General features: G+C 38.8%; 1 protein-coding gene across 1 annotated transcript in view; it reads right to left on the reverse strand.

Annotated features, from left to right (window-relative positions):
- PCNX2 (pecanex 2) overlaps positions 1 to 22,301 on the reverse strand; it is a 221,929-nt gene that overhangs the window by 24,708 nt on the left and 174,920 nt on the right. The window contains exons 24-27 of the mRNA XM_048843857.2: positions 21,242 to 21,300; positions 18,412 to 18,627; positions 6,244 to 6,497; positions 3,023 to 3,256 (exon numbers count right to left, since the gene is read on the reverse strand). Of these exons, the coding sequence (XP_048699814.2) occupies positions 3,023 to 3,256; positions 6,244 to 6,497; positions 18,412 to 18,627; positions 21,242 to 21,300 (763 nt within the window). The remainder of the gene's footprint in view (positions 1 to 3,022; positions 3,257 to 6,243; positions 6,498 to 18,411; positions 18,628 to 21,241; positions 21,301 to 22,301) is intronic.

Genomic DNA, 22,301 nt, shown 5'->3' on the forward strand with positions numbered 1-22,301 from the left:
ACTATACCCAAACAAAGCACTCTGCTGTGCAATTAAACAGAATAGGAAGGATGATCATCATGACTGAGGGTCTGCTGCTAAACAAATGAAAGCTCATTTAAAATAATGGCTGGAAACAAGAAGTTTTAATATGAGTTGGCTGGATGCCAGGGTTTGTGCTTTAGTGATCAGAGTCTTGGAAAGAGGTTGATGAGCATCACTGAGGAGTGAATACATCTGTTTCCACATGGGAAGCAGGATGTGTCTGAAATCCATACTCTGTGTTCAGATCTTAGAAGCACAATCTGGTTCTGAGACAATCTGCAAGATTGGGCCTTTAGTGACTGACATCATCAGTTATATCAATGATGACAATGACATCACATTTCGACAAGTGGTCAACCATTTGCTTTACATTCACCACCTCAGCAGACCCTTTTCTACAACTCTTCCAAAAAGCTTGACATCAAACAGGAGGGAAATTACATACCAGGAGTTTAAATTTTGCTCTGCTTCAGCCCATACATTGATAAATTCTTCTTGTTGCCCTTACCTTGTTCCTGAAACTGAGGCAAACATTTTGCAACTCCCTCTATAAAGTACACTGATCTTCAGAGCTGTGCGGTGCAGTGCAGTTCTATTTTATACAGCATCTTCCACACAAACTGTTTCACAACATGTTTCACAGTATTAAAAAATACAAGAGAGACACAAATTGCAGAGAACAGTTGTGTAGAGACATTTGGTAGGGTTTCCAAGGCCACCAAGAGGATTTGGATGCCCAGGTCCCATGAACTTCAATGAAAACTGCATTATAAATCAATAAACTTTTAAAATCTCAACAACTGTATGGAGAAAATAATTAAAGCACTTAACAATAAGGGACGGTGAAACAAGTTAAGATGGAGAGCAGAAATATTCCAAGATTTAAATATTTAAAGAGAGGTGGAGTATTGATGAAGCAGAGAAATTCAGGAAAGTTGTTCCAGACGTCAAGAAATAGAGGAGAATGTCCTTGCATTACAAAAGGGGGAGGAGGCAGGGTCAAAGGGCCCAACCCTGTGAAGGACTGAGCATCTCTCTTGGGAGGTGATGAATGTCCCTTCAACTCAAGAGCTTAGCACCTCCCAACAGATGCTCAGCACTTGGCAGTGTAGGCGCTAAACGAGTGCAGAAAGCAGACAGAAGAACAGAGAAAGAAATAAGTTCTGTGAGAGAGAGTACAGAAAGTCCAGGTAGAGATTTAAAAATAATAGTCAAGGTGAAAGCAGAAGCAGATGAAGACACAGGGGAGAAATTCAATGGAACTGGAATCAAAGTAGTATCTAGACGGGAAATAGTGTGGAAGCAGTGATAGGTAGGTTTACAGACATGACAGACGGGAGAAGGAGTATTAAGAGTCAAGGAAGAGCCAAACTTGTGGACAGTGGCAGCAATGGAATGTGCAAATCAACAATACCAAGTGCACAAATAATATGATGTGATGGGTAAAAAAACTGTGTTGGTGATTTATTTGCACTGTCATCAATAATCTGAGAATACTCAATAAAATGTGCATGTCTCTGACTCTATTTTACTCTGTGTGCTGTCAACAGAATCCCACTGAAAAATAATGATGCATTTTAGTTGGGAATGGCTGAACATCCATTATCTGAGGGCTCAGAATGTAAGAACAGGTAACTGTAAGCTCCCACTTGGCTCTCTAGAGTTGAATGGTAATTTTCCACAGTTTTGCAATAACGTGTCAGATTTGTACCAGGACTTCTCAGATTTGACCTGTACTCTTGGATAAATGGTATATTTCTTTAGCAGTTGAAGGTTTTATCCATGTGTCACTGGAATGGTATTTTTTTCTAAATTTGCAATCATATATTGCATTGGACCTAAAGCATTGAAATGATGATAATTTGGGCATTCTGACCCTATCTCTGGTATTCCTTGAGTGGGACTCTCCCTAACGAAGAGAAATAATATTTTCTGAAAAGGTGTAAATGCAGGATTACTGCAGAGAACAAAACTAATGATGGTGGGGGAAGTGTATTCAAAGAAAACTGTTCAAAATTCAAAGATTCACTCCCTTTGGAATAAGAAAAGGAGTACTTGTGGCACCTTAGAGACTAACCAATTTATTTGAGCATGAGCTTTCGTGAGCTACAGCTCACTTCATCAGATGTTTACCGTGGAAACTGCAGCAGACTTTATATACACACAGAGAATATGAAACAATACCTCCTCCCACCCCACTGTCCTGCTGGTAATAGCTTATCTAAAGTGATCAACAGGTGGGCCATTTCCAGCACAAATCCAGGTTTTCTCACCCTCCACCCCCCACACAAATTCACTCTCCTGCTGGTGCTAGCCCATCCAAAGTGACAACTCTTTACATAATCAAGTAGGGCTATTTCCTGCATAGATCAAGGTTTTCTCACATCCCCCCCATTCTGTGCGGATTTGATCTTGTGCTTTTTCAGGAAGTTTCTTGAGCAAATGCTGTAGTTGCTTTTGGTAACTCTCAGTGGGATCATAGGGTAATGGCTTGTAGAAACTCGTGTTGGAGAGCTGCCGAGCAGCCTCTTGTTCATATTCCGACCTATTCATGATGACAACAGCACCTCCTTTGTCAGCCTTTTTGATTATGATGTCAGAGTTGTTTCTGAGGCTGTGGATGGCATTGCGTTCCGCATGGCTGAGGTTATGGGGCAAGTGATGCTGCTTTTCCACAATTTCAGCCCGTGCACGTCGGCGGAAGCACTCTATGTAGAAGTCCAGTCTGCTGTTTCGACCTTCAGGAGGAGTCCATCTAGAATCCCTCTTTCTGTAGTGTTGGCAGGGAGTGTTGGCATCCCTTTGGAATGTCTTTCACTCATATTTTCACTATAATATTCCCTACAAACATTTTTCTATTGTACAAAAACATACATTTTCCCACAGTGTTATGCTGTACAGTTTAGTCAGAAATGAATATACTTGTATTATTCTTGAGTCAACAGAAGAGTAACTATTCAGTAATTCAATGTTCTAGGTGTTAAAGACATACACTTACCTCCCTTCTTTTTCCAGCACAGTACTGAATCCAGTCAAGATAAACACTGCAGAAGCTAGCTCTGGTTATTCCTTGAAGACATGGAACATAGTCCTCATCAATGTTAATGTTGAACATTGCAAGGTCACGTTCAATGTAATGCCATTTGGCATAAGGCTGTAGTGTCTTCTGGATTGATTCATCTTTTATCCAGTGTGAGATTTTGGGTGAACTTGCTGTAAAGTATATTATACTCTGTTGACAAAATGCAAAGTGGTTAGTCATTGTACCTGTGTTTAAACCAGAAACAGCTCATTTACAACACAGAAGAGAACAAATCAGAATAAGAAGATGACACTGACTATCCATAATCTTATGTAATATTCCTGCTACTTGCCATCATTGACTCATAAGAGTATTTATTTTGTGTGATTGTTATAATTTATGTCTAAATGAGAAAGAAGTCAGCTAAATACTAACAGAATTTAAATGAATGAAACTTAAAAAGAATATTAATCACAAGCATCATACTCTGAATAGTGTAGATAGTGTCAAGGGGAAGTTATTGGAAAATGTGGCTGTGTCTACAGTGTATATCATAAAGGATGATGATGATGATAAAAGCTTATACATATTTTTCAAAAACAGTATGCAGTTTTATATGGTCATAAATGTTTGCTTTTTCCCAAGCGAACTTTCAGATTTCTGAGGGTGCAGTTTCCCCATTTCTTCAACAAGAACACATCCATCAATTTAACTATTAAATAAGAACTTGCAAGAGTGTAGAATATAGCTCTGAAAACCCCTCTTTTAATTGCTGTCTTCCCTCTGCAATAATAATTTTGTTTTGCTGCCTATTGATTGTATAATAAGAAGAAAAATGGGATCTCTTTAATACTTATGCTTAACACAAGAGCGGACTGGTGGACTATTCCATTTCATGGCAAATTCAGAGGTTTCAAAATGTTTTTGTTTCACAGTGGAACAAAGGATGTTTTCTAAGAAATGTGGTGCAATGTAAATGGCACTTCAACTTTGACAAACCAAGAGTTAAATCAAAGCAAAATATTGAACAGATTCTAACACCTGCCAAATGATACGCTGTGAACACCACAGAACCTGAAGCCTACTGGAAACACAACCACTCACATACCTCACTGCTGCATATCTTTTAGTCCTGCTACATGCTAGCTCCACTGTGAACACCCATAGGTTGGATGCTCTAAACTACCAAATTACCTTTCTGTTAAACTCTGCCTCCTCTGACTTCTTCTGATGACCTCATATTATCAACTCCTTAAATTCTTCCAAAAAACAACAACAAAGAGTCCTTGTGACACCTTAGAGACTAACAAATTGATTTGGGAATAAGCTTTTGTGGGCTACAGCCCACTTCATCAGATGCATGGAGTGGAAAATACAGTAGCAGGTAGATATACACAGTACATGAGAAGATGGGAGTTGCCTTACAAGTCGGGGGGTCAGTGCTAATGAGACAATTCAATTAACAGTAGAATACCAAGGGAGGAAAAATCACTTTTGTAGTGGTAATGAGGGTGGCCCATTTCAAACAGTTGACAAGAAGGTGTAAGTAACAGTAGAGGGAAATTAGTTTTTGTAATGACCCATCCACTCCCAGTCTTTATTCAGGCCTAATTTGATGGTGTCCAGTTTGAAATTAATTGCAGTTCTGCAGTTTCTCGTTGGAGTCTGTTTTTGAAGTTTTTTTGTTGAAGAATTGCCACTTTTAAGTCTGTTATTGAGTGACCAGGGAGATTGAAATGTTCTCCTACTGGTTTTTGAATGTTATAATTCCTGATGTCAGATTTGTGTCCATTTATTCTTTTGCGTAGAGACTGTCCAGTTTGGCCAATGTACATGGCAGAGGGGCACTGCTGGCACATGATGGCATATATCACCTTGGTAGATGTGCAGGTGAACGAGCCCCTGATGGTGCGGCTGATGTGGTTAGGTCCTATGATGGTGTCCCTCAAATAGATATGTGAACAGAGTTGGCACCGGGGTTTGTTGCAGGGTTTGGTTCCTGGGTTAGTGTTTTTGTTGTGTCGTGAGTATTTGCTTCAGGTTTGGGGGCTGTCTGTAAGCGAGGACTGGCCTGTCTCCCTAGGTCTGTGAGAGTGAGGAATTGTCCTTCAGGATAGGTTGTAGATCCTTGATGATGCGCTGGAGAGGTTTTAGTTGGGGGCTGTAGGTGATGGCTAGTGGCATTCTGTTACTTTCTTTATTGGGCCTGTTTTGTAGTAGGTGACTTCTGGGTACCAGACAGAGTTGGCATCGGGGTTTGTTGCCCATGTACACTGGCCAAACTGGACAGTCTCTACACAAAAGAATACTGCGAATATGCAGTATTCTTCTGTGTAGAGATTGTCCAGTTTGGCCAATATATATACATACTCACCTGCTACTGTATTTTCCACTCCATGCATCTGATGAAGTGGGTTCTAGCCCACGAAACCTTATGCCCAAATAAATTTGTTAGTCTCTAAGGTGCCACAAGGACTCCTCGTTGTTTTTGCTGATACAGACTAACACGGCTACTACTCTTAAATTCTTCTATAGTTTAGAGAGCTAAAGAAAAAAATTTAACTTGCCAAATACAGCTGTTCAGTACTTTAAAACTAATGAACCAATTTGAGTCTAAATAGGCTTGTTTTACAGATTTCATTGACCCTTAAAAGTTAAGCCACGCATGAAGATTCTAATGTACTGAGAGTTGCACACAAGTTTAAGTTAAGGTATGGTTTTAAAAAAATAGTTGAACTGGTGCAAATGGCTATGCAGACATTCTTATTTCAATTTAAAAACGGCATATTTCAGTTTAGCTTAAATCAATTAGGAACAGGTTTAAACTAACCACTTTTAACTTGAAATATGAGTGTTTGCTTAGTTAAAGCAGTGCAAGATTATATGTGGACAAGGCCTTACTGTATATAAAATTGTTTAAGAAATTCCCATTTGTGTTTTATATAAAAGTCAAAATAAATGAACAAAGTGATACAGTAGTCTTGATTCTCACTGTACTGTTCATTTACCTAACAAATCACACTCTTCATTAATTTACAATGGGTCTCCCAATCAGTGCAAATTAGCAAAGTTCTGCTGTAAACCCTGCTATTTAAAATGTAATACTTCTTATAGATAAACTTCATTCTCTATCTTTTGAAGACTGTAAATTTCCTACCTAGGAATAGTAGGTAGGACTCACATCACTTATACTATACCTTTATGTAATATCTGATGAGTATTCTTCGCAGATCAAACACTTGCAGCATTGTGGCGGCATTGTTATCAATGATGCTATATCCTTCCAGTATATATTGGGTTCGTGTTATTTCCCATGTCAGCCACCGGAGGTTAAAGGCTGCGTTGCATGATAGCAAGTGAGGCAAGTGACCTGGCTGACAGCAGCAGCAGCCTTCATTGTCTTCATCTCCTTCTGTTATAGCTTCCACTTCTCTCTGCTGGCAATATGTTCCTTGAGAGTTAGAAAGGATAACACAATGGCAGTTATGGGAGGAAGAAACAAAGACCCTGTTCAAAGCTAAAAGTGTAACCAAACACTTCAAGCACTTAATTAAAGGCAAATAAAAAAGAGCTACAATAATTAATTAAATGTGAAAATTGATCTGTGTAAAGCAGAGAATAATGAGGGATACATCATTTATTTACTACTTCAATCCAAAAGGCTCAATCTCGTGGTCTGGGTGTCCTGGCATGATTACACAATATCACATATTGGACTACACAATCTCCCCTAATAAAAACTCACCAGAAAACAGCCATAAAGACTTAGAATGAATTGCCAACTTGAATACATCTAACTTATCTAAGTATTCACATCCTGCAACTTGGCAGGGGGTTAGACTTATACCAGGCATGTTAACAAACCCCTTTCAGTCCTCAACCCACTTCCCCCAAAATGCACAAAAGACAAACACAGATTTTGCAGTATGTCACAAGTAGAGGTTGGTGAATAATTCATTTTGTTGGGTCAACCAGCAAAGTGAATCCACATCTCCCACCTCCCAGGTGAGTGTCTTAATCACCAAGTGAGAGTCATTCCCACTCTCTCCCCCTTTGGCCCAATAAATATTTAGGAATTACTAAAAAGTGGAAATTGAGAACCATCCATCCCACAATAACCTGTAGCCTGGCGATTTGGATGCTCATTGGGAGGGAGATCTGAGTTCAAGTTTCTGCTCCCGAATGCAGGTTCAAACCTGAGCCTCCCACATCCTATGCAAGCAGGCGATTACCTATGGTCTTTAAATAAAGATTGGATATAATTTTTAGAAAAATATGCTCTAGCTCATCCAGAAGTAATGGGCTTGATACAGGAAACACTTGATGACATTCTAAGTCTCATTTTATGAAGGAGGTCAGAGTAGATTACCATAACAGTTTCCTCCAGTCTAAAAATCCATTCATCTCGTCCCAAACAAGTTACAGCACTAAAAATCAAAGCCAAAACATTGAACGGCACCAGGAAACCCATAGGTAACCAGTGCAGCTCACAGAACATCTGTGTTATGTACTATTGATGCATGGCTTGGTTTAGTGAGCACATTTACCCATGTTATGGACCATTTCAAAACCCATGTAACCACATAAATCCAACACAAACCCTATTCTGAGGCCGTAAGTCAGCTTTAAGTGGTGCATAAATCTTGAATGGACCCTTTGCAAATGGTGAATTTCACTCAATAAGAGAGTGGTTGAATTCAGCTTTCAACTGATCGTAATAGTCGAGAAATTTGCTGGAGATGTCATTCGTCGGAGAGAAGACCTACTCAGTTAAATTTTACCTGGCCAAACAGGACACTGGCAGCACAACACTTTGGATATGAAGCAAAGGTGACCATGGTTACAGGCAATTTCTTGTTTGCTGTTTACGATTTCTATTACAAGATCATCATCCTTTTCTTTAGCTTAATCACTAGCTGATTTACTTTTGCAGCTCCATCATCATTTAGCTTTAATTTTGATGGGCAGAGCAACATAGACTGTTGCTCTTCACATGCCAGCAAGTATACCCCAGATGATGCACAATGTTTCTATAGTTAAAAAATAGAACAAAAACTCACTAGTTTAAAAAGACTTTGGGCTTTTTCTTTTGGTTAGCATTGGTTAAAAGTGATTTCTATAGCTCCTAATGAGAATATGATTGCTTTAGATCACATAAACAAAAAGTAGAACTACCAAACAAAACCCAATTTGGTGAAATCCCCCTTGAGGATTTATTATGGGCCAACTTCCCTTCTCATCTAATCATATGAACACATTGAAGTCAATTTTGTTGCACCCATGTAACAGAGAAGAATTTGGCTATATCAGTGTTTTATAATTAGCATTGTTATTTAGATTGAGGTAACACTCAGAGTGTGCTCAGTGCTTTCTAAACACAGATGATGATATAGGGTGAAATCCTGGCCCCAATGAAGCTAATAGCAAAACATTTCAAAATATATTGCGATATAAATGTATTTAAGTTCTCCTCCATATACATCCCAAGATCTAATCATCCAATTAGCAAAAGTATCTAGAAAATAAGGTGGTAGAGGCGGGAGACTGAATGGTTTTTTAGGAGAAATAATAAGATTAGCAAATATTTATCTTTTTTTGCAGCACTGAAAATTTAAAAAAAAATGGATTTTTTTTAAGTTCTCCAATTAGTTTTCGTTAAATGAAAGCTACTAATGTATACAACCTGAGGGTATTCTAGAGTAGTTCACACACAAATAAGCGGTTGTACATTGGTCAAACTGGACAGTGTCTACGTAAAAGAATAAATGGACACAAATCAGACGTGAAGAATTATAACATTCAAAAACCCGTCAGAGAACACTTCAATCTCTTTGGTCACTCGATTACAGACCCAAAAGTTGCAATTCTTCAACAAAAAAACTTCAGAAACAGACTCCAACGAAAGACTGCTGAATTGGAATTCATTTGCAAACTGGATACAATTAACTTAGACTTGAATAAAGACTGGGAGTGGATGGGTCATTATACAAAGTAAAACTATTTCCCCATGTTTATTCCCCCTCCCCCCATCCCCCCACTTTTCCTCAGACGTTCTTGTCAACTGCTGCAAATGGCCCACCTTGATTATCACTACAAAAGGTTTTCCCGTCCCCCCCCCCAACCCCCGCCCGCGGCTCTCCTGCTGGTAATAGCTCACCTTAAGTGATCACTCTCGTTACAGTGTGTATGGTAACACCCATTGTTTCATGTTCTTTATGTATATAAATCTCACCACTGTATTTTCCACTGAATGCATCCGATGAAGTGAACTGAAGCTCACGAAAGCTTATGCTCAGATAAATTTGTTAGTCTCTAAGGTGCCACAAGTACCCCTTTTCTCTTTACACAAATAAGCATTACTGTTTGGACAATTTAAGCACTACAGGTAAATACAATAAAACAGATTAATATACCCCCTCAGGTAGCACTGAAATAAACATCTCTCTTTTCCAGTCTACTACAAAGTATAAACCATGACCTATGAGTATGACATCTACAGGACAGGTACAAAAAGAGCTGCTTCTACTTTACATTTCACAGATTTCTATGTGAATTAAGGTTTAACACTCAACTATAAAAAAAGGCAGCAACTGCTCTTGGTCAATGGATCTTTTTCTTAAATAAAGTCAAAAGACATAGTACTCAAAGTAAACTGGGCAAAGAAATATTCCTATGCACATGGCTTATATATTCTGGATGCTAAATAAAAATACAGTATCTTGCGTAGGATATTAAACTGGAATTAACAAAACATAAATCTCCATCCTCGACCCTAATGTAAACAATACTACATAAAACTGATATTATGCTATTGTTGATGTAAAATGAAAGCAAAACAAAGAGCCCTAAATTTGGCTGAGTTGATTTGTATCAAGAAGAGACTTGGTGTTGTTTTCATACTTTGATGCAAGCAGCACATACATGGCAATCCTCACCATTAATTAAACCAATATACAATATAATGGCTGTGCTGTCATGGAGCGGGAGGTGCTCCAAAAAGGTGCTCCAGGAATTATAACCAAAAAGGTAGTACCCATATTTTGTGAATTAAGGGCCAATCTGACAACTTGCCAGGAGCCCAAAGACTGGTGCTAATGTGCATAAAATAAGGCAGATTGTGGACACCACCATCTTTAAACTATCTGTGAAGTTCAACCTATGAAAACTACAGATCGCAGCATGCAGCATCCCTTCACAGATGGAGGCAAACACAGGCCATGTTGCAGAAAACTGTGTGCTGAACTCTGGCCACCCCGACTGATAGCGATATTCACTTTCGTTAGCATTTGGACTTTGAAAGGAAAAGACATTCTAAATGTGTCAACATTTTCTTACAAAGAGTCAGGGAGAAAACCAAGCAGTCCAGTTGGTTACTTTGCAGATTTAGCCTGAGAAATAAATAGGAAGTCTTTTTGAACAGGAAGTCCTATCTGAGATTAGTGCCAATTTCTAAATGACAAATCACAGTATTTACACTTGCTTTCAGCAGGTTTCAGATTTATCATCTTGAAGGGGGCACTGACTTTCAGATGACAGGCCAGAGTGTTTTATGTATGGGTAACAAGATTTATTTACTAAGGAGCAAATCCTGTCCTTCCTCCAAAGAGGGGTCCTGACTTAGCAGAATCAGTCAGTATTGTCAACCCCAAGCATTCAAAAATCTGAGCCAAGAATTATTCATAAAACTAAAGAGCAGTGGAGCAGAAAGTGCATTAATTTATGCAATAATTAAATGTACCACTATTAAATATTAAAATACAGGAAAATATTTTTACTGGTAATTAGTGATTTTAAAATCCAAGGGAAAAATCTTTAACATTTTATAAAGAAAATAAGTTTATTACTTCTCACACTACATTAATCATTTGCTGCGACACTTGCTAGTATAGATGAGACAGGTTCATTTACAAGATATCCACACTGGATGATTGCCAAAAATCTCCTGTTAATATAAAAATGTGAGCCAGCTCAGTGAAGCAAGGTCAATCTATTTGAGCCCAGGAGAAAACCAGTGTAAGAACTGGACCTCTCTCTTTTCCTGACACATCAGGATTTAAAAACTCACTTGCACTCTGCCAGAATTACCTGACCTAAATGAAAGTCAGGAAATTGAAACTCATGACTCTTAACTTACTCAATAGGATATACAAACTGACCCCATTTGATGACCATCTATCCAGCAAAAAGCATTTCACTGTTGCAAAAATAATGGATGAAATAAAAATATACTTTTGATTTTCAACTTGCAAACATGCTGAGTAGAGGGGAAAACCTTTCTAATTTTTGCAGGGAAATACATCAAATACGTTAACACTATAATATATAGTACTTCTACAGGACTTTTCATTTCCAGACTATATACTTAAACCTCACAACATCCAAGTGTCACAGATCAGGGCAACTGCACCTGTACTCTCCTTCCTTGGTCCCTCAAGGTACCCACTCTAGGCTCCTGGCTCCTCAGCCATCACCTCTCTTGGGCAGAGATCCATGTTTCTCTCTCCCTTCTGAAAGGGGTTTATCTAGTCCATAGTGTCCTGCCTACATGGTGATATCCCCAGCAAGCCACAGCACCCAAAAGACTAGCATCTTTGCTTTGCTTTCTCTCCAGAAGTTATGGACAGCATAATTGTCCAGTTATAAGCAAGCACATTTATGCTTAAGGTGACAGCATTAGAGAGAAAACATTAAAAACAATAGAAGAACCTACATGCATGCTAAAAAGCTTACCAGAGATCACCAAGCTCCAGCCTTGGGCTCTGGTAGGTGTCAGTCCTTCAAAACCCATATCTGGGTTTTCCCCGTAGTTAAAAGTTCATAACTGTCTCAGATTCAGAACCAGAACAACCATGAATAGTTCGGTCTTTCCTTTATACAGCTTGGGCCTTTGATCTTGGCCTTATGTAACAGCTGATCAGCAGGCTATGGCCCCCTTCTCAGGCTTCGAAAGGCGGCGGGGGCGGGGGGGTTGCATAACTAGAGGTGGGGAATTTGCATTCATCTAGATATTCCCCAGGAAAATCACTTAACACTTTTTGTTCCAAAAGTCCATTCATGTCTGGCACGTTGTTCAGTGTAGTCCTTTGAACCCCCAAATCTCACATCTGTCATATCTGCCCCCTTGAGAGGTTACATACAATCTCGGCCCACAATAATACATATACCATTAATTTAATACAATGAACCCCAAGATACTTAAACTTAATTCAATAAGGTATTCCAATGTTATGGCAGGAAATTGCCACACCTGTCTCACCAAATGAGGGAGATTAATATTATTAAACTTACTGATATGAGTGGGAAACTCTGCATAGTAAGATGCCATACAGTAACCAGACTCAGATAGCCATTAAGGATATTGTATGGACTGGAGCACTCCCCGGTGTGTGGCAAATGAAGCTTTGAGGTTTCTTTGTGTTGCAGAGCAGCTGCAAGCAACACATCCAGGCTCACCTTTCTAGGCCATGTGGTCTTGGTAAGCAGTCTTGGACTAGGGGTTTCTTAGGTTGGGAAGGAGTGGAGATGGTTTATGAAGCAGTGGGACTGGAGTGAGGTCCTGGTGAGAAAGGGAGGCCTAACACATCTGCTTATAGGGACAGGACAGAGGTGCTTTACATGAGGTTTCTGCGAGAAGGGAGTTGTCTATGTGTCATTTGATACCACCCCAGCCCAGTGTATATTGTGTAAATAATGAAATTACGCTAAGAAAATACCTAACTCCACATCACTGCTTTCCACTGCTCCACATGAGTAACTTGCCTGCAAGGCCCGAAAACTCTGCTACTGCTTAGCAAATGGACAACACTACTTTACAGGTGACGAAACAGAGGTACAAAGGGAAGCGAAAGAAAGGCAGGTTGCTTACTGTTGTCAGAGTTACTAAGCAAACTGCACCTCTGACCCCTCCTAGTCTTGTCAAGTGCATGCCCCCCTCAGGTCTCAAGCCCAAATTCATTATCTCTCACAGGGTGGAATCACTCGATTCTCCCACTCTCAGTCTGGGCCCTGGGCTGCAGTCCCCTGGTAAAAAGAAAAGGAGTACTTGTGGCACCTTAGAGACTAACAAATTTATTTGAGCATAAGCTTTCGTGAGCTACAGCTCACTTCATCAGATGCATTCAGTGGAAAATACAGTGGGGAGATTTATATACATAGAGAACATGAAACAATGGGTGTTACCATACACACTGTAACCAGAGTGATCACTTAAGGGGAGCTATTACCAGCAGGAGAGCGGGGTGGGGGGGGACCTTTTGTAGTGATAATCAAGGTGGGCCATTTGCAGCAGTTGACAAGAACGTCTGAGGAACAGTGGGGTGTGTGGGGGGGATAAACTTGGGGAAATAGTTTTACTTTGTGTAATGAAAACTTCAAAAAAACTTCAAGAACAGACTCCAATTGCTGAATTGGAATTAATTTGCAAACTGGATACAATTAACTTAGGCTTGAATAAAGACTGGGAGTGGATGGGTCATTACACAAAGTAAAACTATTTCCCATGTTTATCCCCCCCACCCCCCACTGTTCTTGTCAAGACGTTCTTGTCAACTGCTGCAAATGGCCCACCTTGATTATCACTACAAAAGGTCCCCCTTGCAACGCCAGCTACAACAGTGCCAGGCGAACGCCTGTTCTTACTGTTAGGTGACACTGTCAATGAGAAGCGGGCAGCATTGTCTCTTGCAAATGTGAAGAAATTTGTTTGTCTTAGTGATTGGCTGAACAAGGAGTAGGACTAAGAGGACTTGTATCAGGTGAATTGAAAAATACTATTTCTTTTGTTTATCTTTTTTACAGTGCAAATATTCGTAATAAAAAATAATAAAGTGAGCACTGTACACTTTGTATTCTGTGTTGCAACTGAATCAATATATTTGACAATGTAGAAAAAACCCCAAAATATTTATAATATTTTTAAACTGATATTCTATTATTGTTTAGCAGTGACATTAAAACTGCGATTAATCATGACTATTTTTTTAATCTTGTTCATTTGTTTTGCGTTAATCACATGCATTAACTGTGAGTAAATGACAGCCCTAATTATTTACTGGGGTTCTTAGGTGCTACAAGAATATAAATAGTAACAACAACATTTAGAACCAAAGCATTAAGAGGAAACAGACCTCAAAACACTAAACGAGTTGTCAAGGTTCCTTCTCCACTCTGAACTCTAGGGTACAGATGTGGGGACGTGCATGAAAGACCCCCTGAGCTTATTCTTACCAGCTTAGGTTAAACGCTGCCACCACCAAAGTGTTACACAAAGAACAGGGGAAGTGCCCACTTGGAAACGTCTCCCCCCAAAAATATCCTCCCAAGCACTACACCCCCTTTCCTGGGGAAGGCTTGATAAAAATCCTCACCAATTTGCATAGATGAACACAGACCCAAACCCTTGGATCTTAAGAACAGTGAAAAGCAATCAGGTTCTTAAAAGAAGAATTTTAATGAAAGAAAAAGTAAAAGAATCACCTCTATAAAATCAGGATGGTAAATACCTCACAGGGTAATCACATTCAAAACATAGAGAATCCCTGTAGGCAAAACCTTAAGTTACAAAAAGACACAAAAACAGAAATATACATTCCATTCAGCACAGCTTATTTTATCAGCCATTTAAACAAAACAGAATCTAACGCATACCTAACTAGATTGCCTACTAACTCTTTACAGGAGTTCTGACCTGCACTCCTGCTCTGGTCCCGGCAAAAGCATCACACAGACAGAGAGAGCCCTTGTTTCCCCCCCCTCCAGCTTTGAAAGTATCTTGTCTCCTTATTGGTCATTTTGGTCAGGTGCCAGCAAGGTTATCTTAGCTTCTTATCCATTTACAGGTGAAAGGGTTTTTCCTCTGGCCAGGAGGGATTTAAAGGTGTTTACCCTTCCCTTTATATTTATGACACGAGTCTATAAATTGGCTGCCTTTCCCTGGGAGTCAGGGAAAGCGCAGTTGCTTTCCAACACTCCCAGAGGACCTGCCTCTTTCTTCCATATCAGTCTGTTCTCCTCAGACATAGCTGACTCAGCTCCCCCTTCTCTTGCTGCAGAGAGTCCTTTCAACCATGTAGTGTTCCTTTGATCTCTAGGTTCCCAGCCTCAGCAAAACAGCTGAGTAACTTGGGCTGGAGCCTAGAAGTCATCTTTACAGCTAATAGTTCAACCCAATCAGTAATGGTTCTAGTTCTATTCCATTCATTACCTACCATGATATCTGAGCACCTCAGAGGGCTGAGACCTAATTTACAAAACCTTCTGTGCACTAGGACCTGATTGCCTCAGGGCCCCCCTCTCTTTGCACAGAATACATAAAATTCTTTGATCAGAAACACTGTTGCGGAAGGAGCCAAGATGAAACTCTTTGGTGCAGAGGAAATATCTATTAATTTTAGAAAGGTGTGAAACCCCCAGAGGAATTATTTAGGATTGTATATGAAGGCCTAAATGTTAAGTCTCCCAGCTTTTGCTCTCTCTTAGGTAAATGATATATATCTAATTCTTTTAGTCTTTCCTCAAAGGTGATTTGCTCTTAGGCTGACCAGACAGTAAGTGTGAAAAACTGAGACAGGAGGGTGGGGGTGTGGGGGAAGGGTAATAGGCGCCTATATAAGACAAAGCCCCAAATATCGGGACTATTCCTATAAAATCGGGATATCTACTCACCCTAATTGCTCCAGATACCTAAGTGTTATTTATTTATTTATTCTGAACTCCCTTCAGTTTGTCAATCAATATCTTTCTGGCAATTTGATGCAGAGAATGAAACATAGTATCACAAGTGCAATTGCACAAAATCCATAAAGATAGGGACTCTTACTTCCCTACAGCATGAAACTATTGTTTATTAAAAATGAAAAGAGAGTTAAAGCCATTCTTTAAATAAAAAATGATGCTTGCTAATACTACAGAGACTTCAGACAGAAAATTCACATAAATATTCCCTACAATCGTAATGTGCTTGCTACTGCAATACAACTACATAAAGTACAAATGTACTGTAGAACAGAAAAATATCTGGCCTTATTACTTTAACGACATTACTGTGCCTGGAATATATAATTTAAACTGGCCACGTTCATGAACCATTTTTTTTTTGGTGGGGGGATAAGCTAGAAATTACATAGAAACCCCATGGGTGATTCCATTGCCACTGTAACAGCTGCCTTCCCCAGATGTGCAGTTACATCTGTGCCTGCTCTGTGCCCACTTTTCCAATTCATCTTACAAAGTTCCAAGTGAATCATGAATATTACATTTGTATCATCAGTAACAAAAATCATAAGAGAAATTTAGTAGCTAATTATAGTACTGAAAGACAAAGGGAGTTAGTTAAAAAATAATACCAACACCACTATCCAGAAGTGATTTCCCCACATGCTTTGCTTTCCTAGACATTCTCCAAAAGTCATTTTCTTGATGTACGGACTCAACAGAAAGATCCCCCCAATCCAGTTTGGCTGGAAATAATGACCGTGCGTTTGCTCCTTCCTCTATCACAGATTTCTTCTCTGTTCTTGGCTTCAAATCAAATGAAAAACAGCACTCCATGACTAGCATTTTATTTTTATCTGGCACATTGCTCTTAGTATGAAGTAGAAGTCCAAGATATCTGGTATAGTTACTAATTGACCCACGTCTTTCAATTTGTTTGGCCTATATCCATACCGTGACCTGAGAGATTTTTTCAGTTAAATGCTGGACCAAATTCTCCTATGCGATGCAATCCCTTTAACTTCAATGGGTTTGTGTTATCATAAACTAGAAGTGAGTTTGAACCAGAGGCTCAAATGGCTGAAATGCAATTCATGTTTCAGCCTCCAATATACTTAACGGCATCCTTTCAGCAAACCTTTTTAAGAAAGCCTACTGTGGTTCAGAAACCTACAACTTTTCCCTCCAGAGCACTCACTTTTTCATCTATACTATCAACATAGTTTTCCAGGTACAGCAGTAAGAAATGTTCACAACAAAATCTGGAACCACTCCATACACATCTTGTTTTAGATGTCGTCAGGAAATGTGAGATTTATGGTTGCCCATGCAACCTTAGTTTTGCTTCCTTGTGCACTGAATGATCATGTAATTAAAGATAATTCTACATGCACACAAAGTAGCACAATTAAGGTTGTACATGCAACCGTAAGTCTGGTATTTCTTAATTTCTGACTGTTTGACTTTGCAAACTAAATAATGTTATTTTAAATGGTTTTTTGTGCCTTCCTAGATTTATTTTAAGGAAAAATGTGAAAAAAATCTGTTATGTACAACTGTAACACCACAACCCACCATGCATCATCAGCAGGGTGGGAACCCTGAACAAAACTAACTACATCAGCTAGCCGCAGGAGATGGCCTAAATGAGATATTTTCACCTCAAGGGAAGATCAAGTTAGCAGTTTTTAAGTAAATATAATGGAGATGCTTCTATCCATGTTCAAATATGCCCCCACCCCAAAAGAAACAAAAATAATCCAAGCTTTTTCTCATAAATGTAATTGTTTTAACATAGGATAATTGTTACTGGATGTTACCTTTATTTTCAGATTAGCAAAAAAAAAAAAAAAAAAAAAGGAGCAAGATACTGTGTATCTTATTTTAGACTACACCTAGCAGATATTCTGAATGAGAGGGTGTCTAGAAAGCTAATTGGCTTCATAAAAGTTAATGATTTGACACTCAGATTTTTCAGTGTTGGAAATCAGAGCTATGTAACACTCCTTGCTAAAAGCAGAACTGACATGGGCCAGGCTGCCCACATACACAAGTGGTTTCATTGTTACACCAATAAGTTAATGCATTTCCTGTTGTGGCTTATTGTTTATGAATAAAGAATGAGAAAAGCGGGTAGGGTCTGCTGAGCTGGGCATGGAAGTAAGGGTCAGCAAACCCTGAACAAATCACAAGCATGCCATTAATTTGATGGAAATGACATCTGTGTTGCCAACTCTCAGGATTTGATTGCAAGTCTTGTGATATTTGGTGTTTTTCTTCAAGCCTCAGCACGTAGAGTCAGGTGATGTCATGAGAATCTCAGCTTTCAGTTTAAATAAACTTTCTAATCCTCCTGATTGTGGGAAAAAATCCTGAAAACGTGATCCAAGTGCACCCAACAGGCTCAGAAACTAGAAGGCAATTAAAAAATCCTCAGTACTTATTGTTGTTTTTAAAATCTCAAGATTTTGAGGGGCCTGACTCCTGATTTTTGAATGCTTGGGGTTGGCAGTACTCCCTATAAATACCTAGAGAAATAAGTTCAACAGTATGCTATGCTGCAAACTAGCTGGGGAGTTTCAGTATGTGAAGGAAGCCTGACAATTAATTTGTTTGTATTTGTCTTTTCCTCCTTCAGGTATGCAGATCCTTACCTCGAAATTCTAGCCCTCTGAGCTGGAAAGTGACGAGGCCATTTCCAATTTCGATCAAGTGAACAAAGGCATTTAAATAATCCGATGCCAGAATAAAACAGTCTCCTGAGCTGTAGTTTCCCCAGCGGCCAAGAATCAAATCTCCACAAAGAGACTCCTGCAAAGACCTTGTCAGATGCTCATAAAAAATGGAGTTGAGATTATTGTCATCATTTCCTAAAATCAGAGCAACAAAGATTTTAAAAAGGTAAAATGTATTAGAAACCGTGCCTTTGTGAGAGGAGTCCTATGTTCTTATTGCTTCCTGTACTAGAACCTTTTCCTGTGAGGTGATGAGAATGTCTCCTTGGAGACAAATTGCACCTTCTGCTCCTATTTGGTTCTCATCACCTCATAGAATCAGACCCCTAGTCTTTAGCTGAGAAGAACAATACTGTAAAACAGAACAATGTACCAGTGACAACAAGCAGTTCACCTCTGAACCACCTCAGATATTTCATGCTTTATGACAGCAGGCATTTTCTGGAAGCTCCTGACTAGCTGGGCTGAAGGCCCTCTGCTATATTAAGATAGCTTCACTTCTCTGTGTTGTCATTAACTGTAGGGAAATACTTGGTGAGTTTATCACAGTCATCCAGGAGATTTAGTTACCCAACTTTCATTAATTTCAATTGGAGTTGTGTGGCTAAAGGCCCTAATTAGTTTTGAAAGTCTCCATCACTACAATGTATGATGGGTAATTAAGAATTTGTTGCTATTATCAAACTTATGTGAAAACCACTTTTATTTAACAAATTTAACACATAGAAAAAAAGATCCAGGTTGAACCAAATCAGCTGTCCTGATGTGTAGTTCTCAGATCAACTTGTCTTCAGAAGGTTGGGTGAAGTAGCACCAAATCACAGTCTAAAAAACTCATGGGGAATGCGTGCTTGGGCATTTAAAATGTGATTATAATCAGCACTTAATTATACTTAGTGAAATTAAATAAAATCTTCACACATGCCAAGACAGTGCCATAGAGTCTAATAAAGTGTCAGTGTGCTTGAATTCTCTTACATAATAAGTATGCTTGGTTTGGCCAGCGTATTCATTTTCAACTTTACATCAATGGTACAATTAAAGGCTATCCAAGGTCTCTCTCTCTCTCACACAGAGTATATATGTATATGGAAAACATTCAGCTATAGTCCCCTTGAAATATTTTGATGAGGATCTAACGAGTCAGAAAATGAAGCTTTAAACCATATTAGAGCAAATGCATGTTTTGCCTGAGCTATGTGTTTAAAACCACAATTAAATCATTTGTTATTATATTTCATAATGCTGAAGACTTGCTATCAAATGGTAGGACAGATTTGGGAAATACCTTTATTCCATGCCTTGTCATGATAAATAGTTGAAATTGGATCATTAAGATGTCCCACAGTTTCAAAGAGCTAACATCCCCCCACTATCTAAAGACACATTTGTTCACTCTAATTTCTACTTCAAAAAATATTGAAAATGCTGTGGTAATAGAACTGACTGTATGAGAGGAAAAAATTAAAATGTATCTTCAAAGCTGTTCTTAACATCCTTTGGAAGTTACAAAACTGAGTAATATTTGACACATGGGTAAAACTGCTTTTTTGATGACAGGACAAAAACATATTTACAGTATAGTATATTATAAGGGGAAGTCCACAGGTGAAATCCTGGTCCCACTGAGTGGAAATTTTGCCATTGATGTCAAAGGATTTCACCTGATATGTTTACTTCAGATTCTTCTCTGAGGTCTTGATGCTGCAGGACGCTGAGCAAGTTCTCCGAGTTGCTGCATGCCCTCCATTCCCATTGACTTCAATGAGAGATGAAGGCACTTCTTACTTTCCAGGAACTGCTCAGCATCAAGCAAGATTATGTTCTGTATTTGGGCTTGGAAGGATTAGATTTTCATCAGTAAACGTCAATTTCACAGTACACACACAAGCCACTACAAAAATATTTCCATCTATCATCATCAAAATGTACAGATAGGGAAAGTAAGAAAGATGCTGCTTGAGAATTTATTAGAGTTTGATTAAAGGATATTTACTTTGTATATTTTGACATAGATGATGTGGACAATTTGTGTTTTAATGGTTATAAAGTTTTAACTTTTTGAATCTCAACATCTACTGTCATTAAATGGTTACTGTCTGACTCCCCCACCCCAATTAATTTCATACAACTGTGAAAAATTAAATAGATACAAATAGAAAAAATTATTAAAATAAATATCTACATTATCCATGAAAATTATAAAAAATGTATAAATAAAATTTGAATTCTGACAAGCCTATCTATATTAACATTTATCAGGACTGGCCTTACAGACTGCTAAGCAAGGTCTCTGTCACTGCGTCACTTCATTTTCCTGCTCCTATCTTCCCCTCTCCTCCTGCAAAATTTCTACTTGATCTGATAAATCAGTTTTCAAATAGAATTAGAGAAGATCATAGGTCTACATTGCTTAGTTGTAGGGGACCATCTTACACTGTCTATTCCAGAACCCTGTTTGAACAAAGACTGACCTTGGATTTGATTTACTATGTCTGCTATTTATTATACATAAACTGAAACTGATTTATAACTCAGCAGCTACCTAATCAACTCTAAATAACATACCAAATCACATGACTTAATCAGGAGCTTTGCATAGTTTTTAATTGCTATTATATTTTAAATTATCTGCTTCATTCACCCAGTGCTTAAACACTTTGCATCTATTTTACATTTACAGGTAAGCTACAATACAATAAATCAATCACATTTTCTAAATTATGTACGAAGAAATCCCATGCCATACCTGGGTCCTTTTCAATCTGAATTGCCAGTCTTGTATTGGAATGGTCCACTCTTTTTGTGCTGAAAATAGAGAGACACATTCCATAGCTAATTCTCTTTTGAAACAGGACTTCCTTTTCCCCCCTCCCCCTTGAACATTTCTTCCCATACTTCCTATCTGTACAATCACATAGTTCGTATTCCTAATCTGTTAATTGGTTTACTCTCAATATTAACATGCTATCACTATGAAGTATTTCTTTTTCTAACATAAATCATGCAAGCAATTTATGAGCATCTACAATCAAAAGGTATGTTTCTGCCATCCTTCGTCACCTTACTCTAATGGGACCATTCGTGTAGTACGGTACTAGTAAGGGTAGCAGAATCAGGCTGAAAGTTAGCATTTGTAATAACAAACAATATATATCTAAATACTTACATGGCCTCCATTGCCATAATAGCCAAGTGCCTCCCAAGTATTTTACACATATAACAATTTCTCTCTCTCTTCCTCCCCAGCTCTTAGGAAAAACAGCCAGATTAAATTCTAGGGGTTTTTGAAGTTTTCGCATTTCTACTGAAGGAAAGGCAAGTCAAATAAATGAGTTCTGTAGTTAGTTCTAAAAGTGCAAGGCCCATGGTCATTCTTACCTCTCAAGGAAATGAGTTCCATAGTCTAGATTCCACTTGTGAGATTTCTGCCTCCCACATTAATAGGCCTCTCATTGTTGGCCAGCACTGTAATCATTTCAGTGGAGCACTGCTATCATGGAAGGCAGTGCTCACGGAGAGAGAGGGGATGGCTTAGGGATCTCAGGCCTTTGTTCGCAGATATAATGGGGTGCACTATTAAAGCCTGGAGGTCATTAATGCAATCATCACTGTGTCCAGATTGGAGTCTGACAGGATCGGATGTAATTGGTCAGACTGGAAGTGGGTGTTTTTTGACACCATGGCTATTTGGGCATTCAGTACCACAAGGAGTCAGAGCGACCTTCAAGGCTGCAGACTGCAAGCAGAAGCTCTTGCTAGTCTGGGTGTTACAGAAGATGTATCTTCTGAAACATATTTTCCTGCCA

This window comes from Caretta caretta, chromosome 3 (genome assembly GCF_965140235.1).
Source record: "Caretta caretta isolate rCarCar2 chromosome 3, rCarCar1.hap1, whole genome shotgun sequence".
NCBI classification, from domain to species: Eukaryota; Metazoa; Chordata; order Testudines; family Cheloniidae; genus Caretta; species Caretta caretta.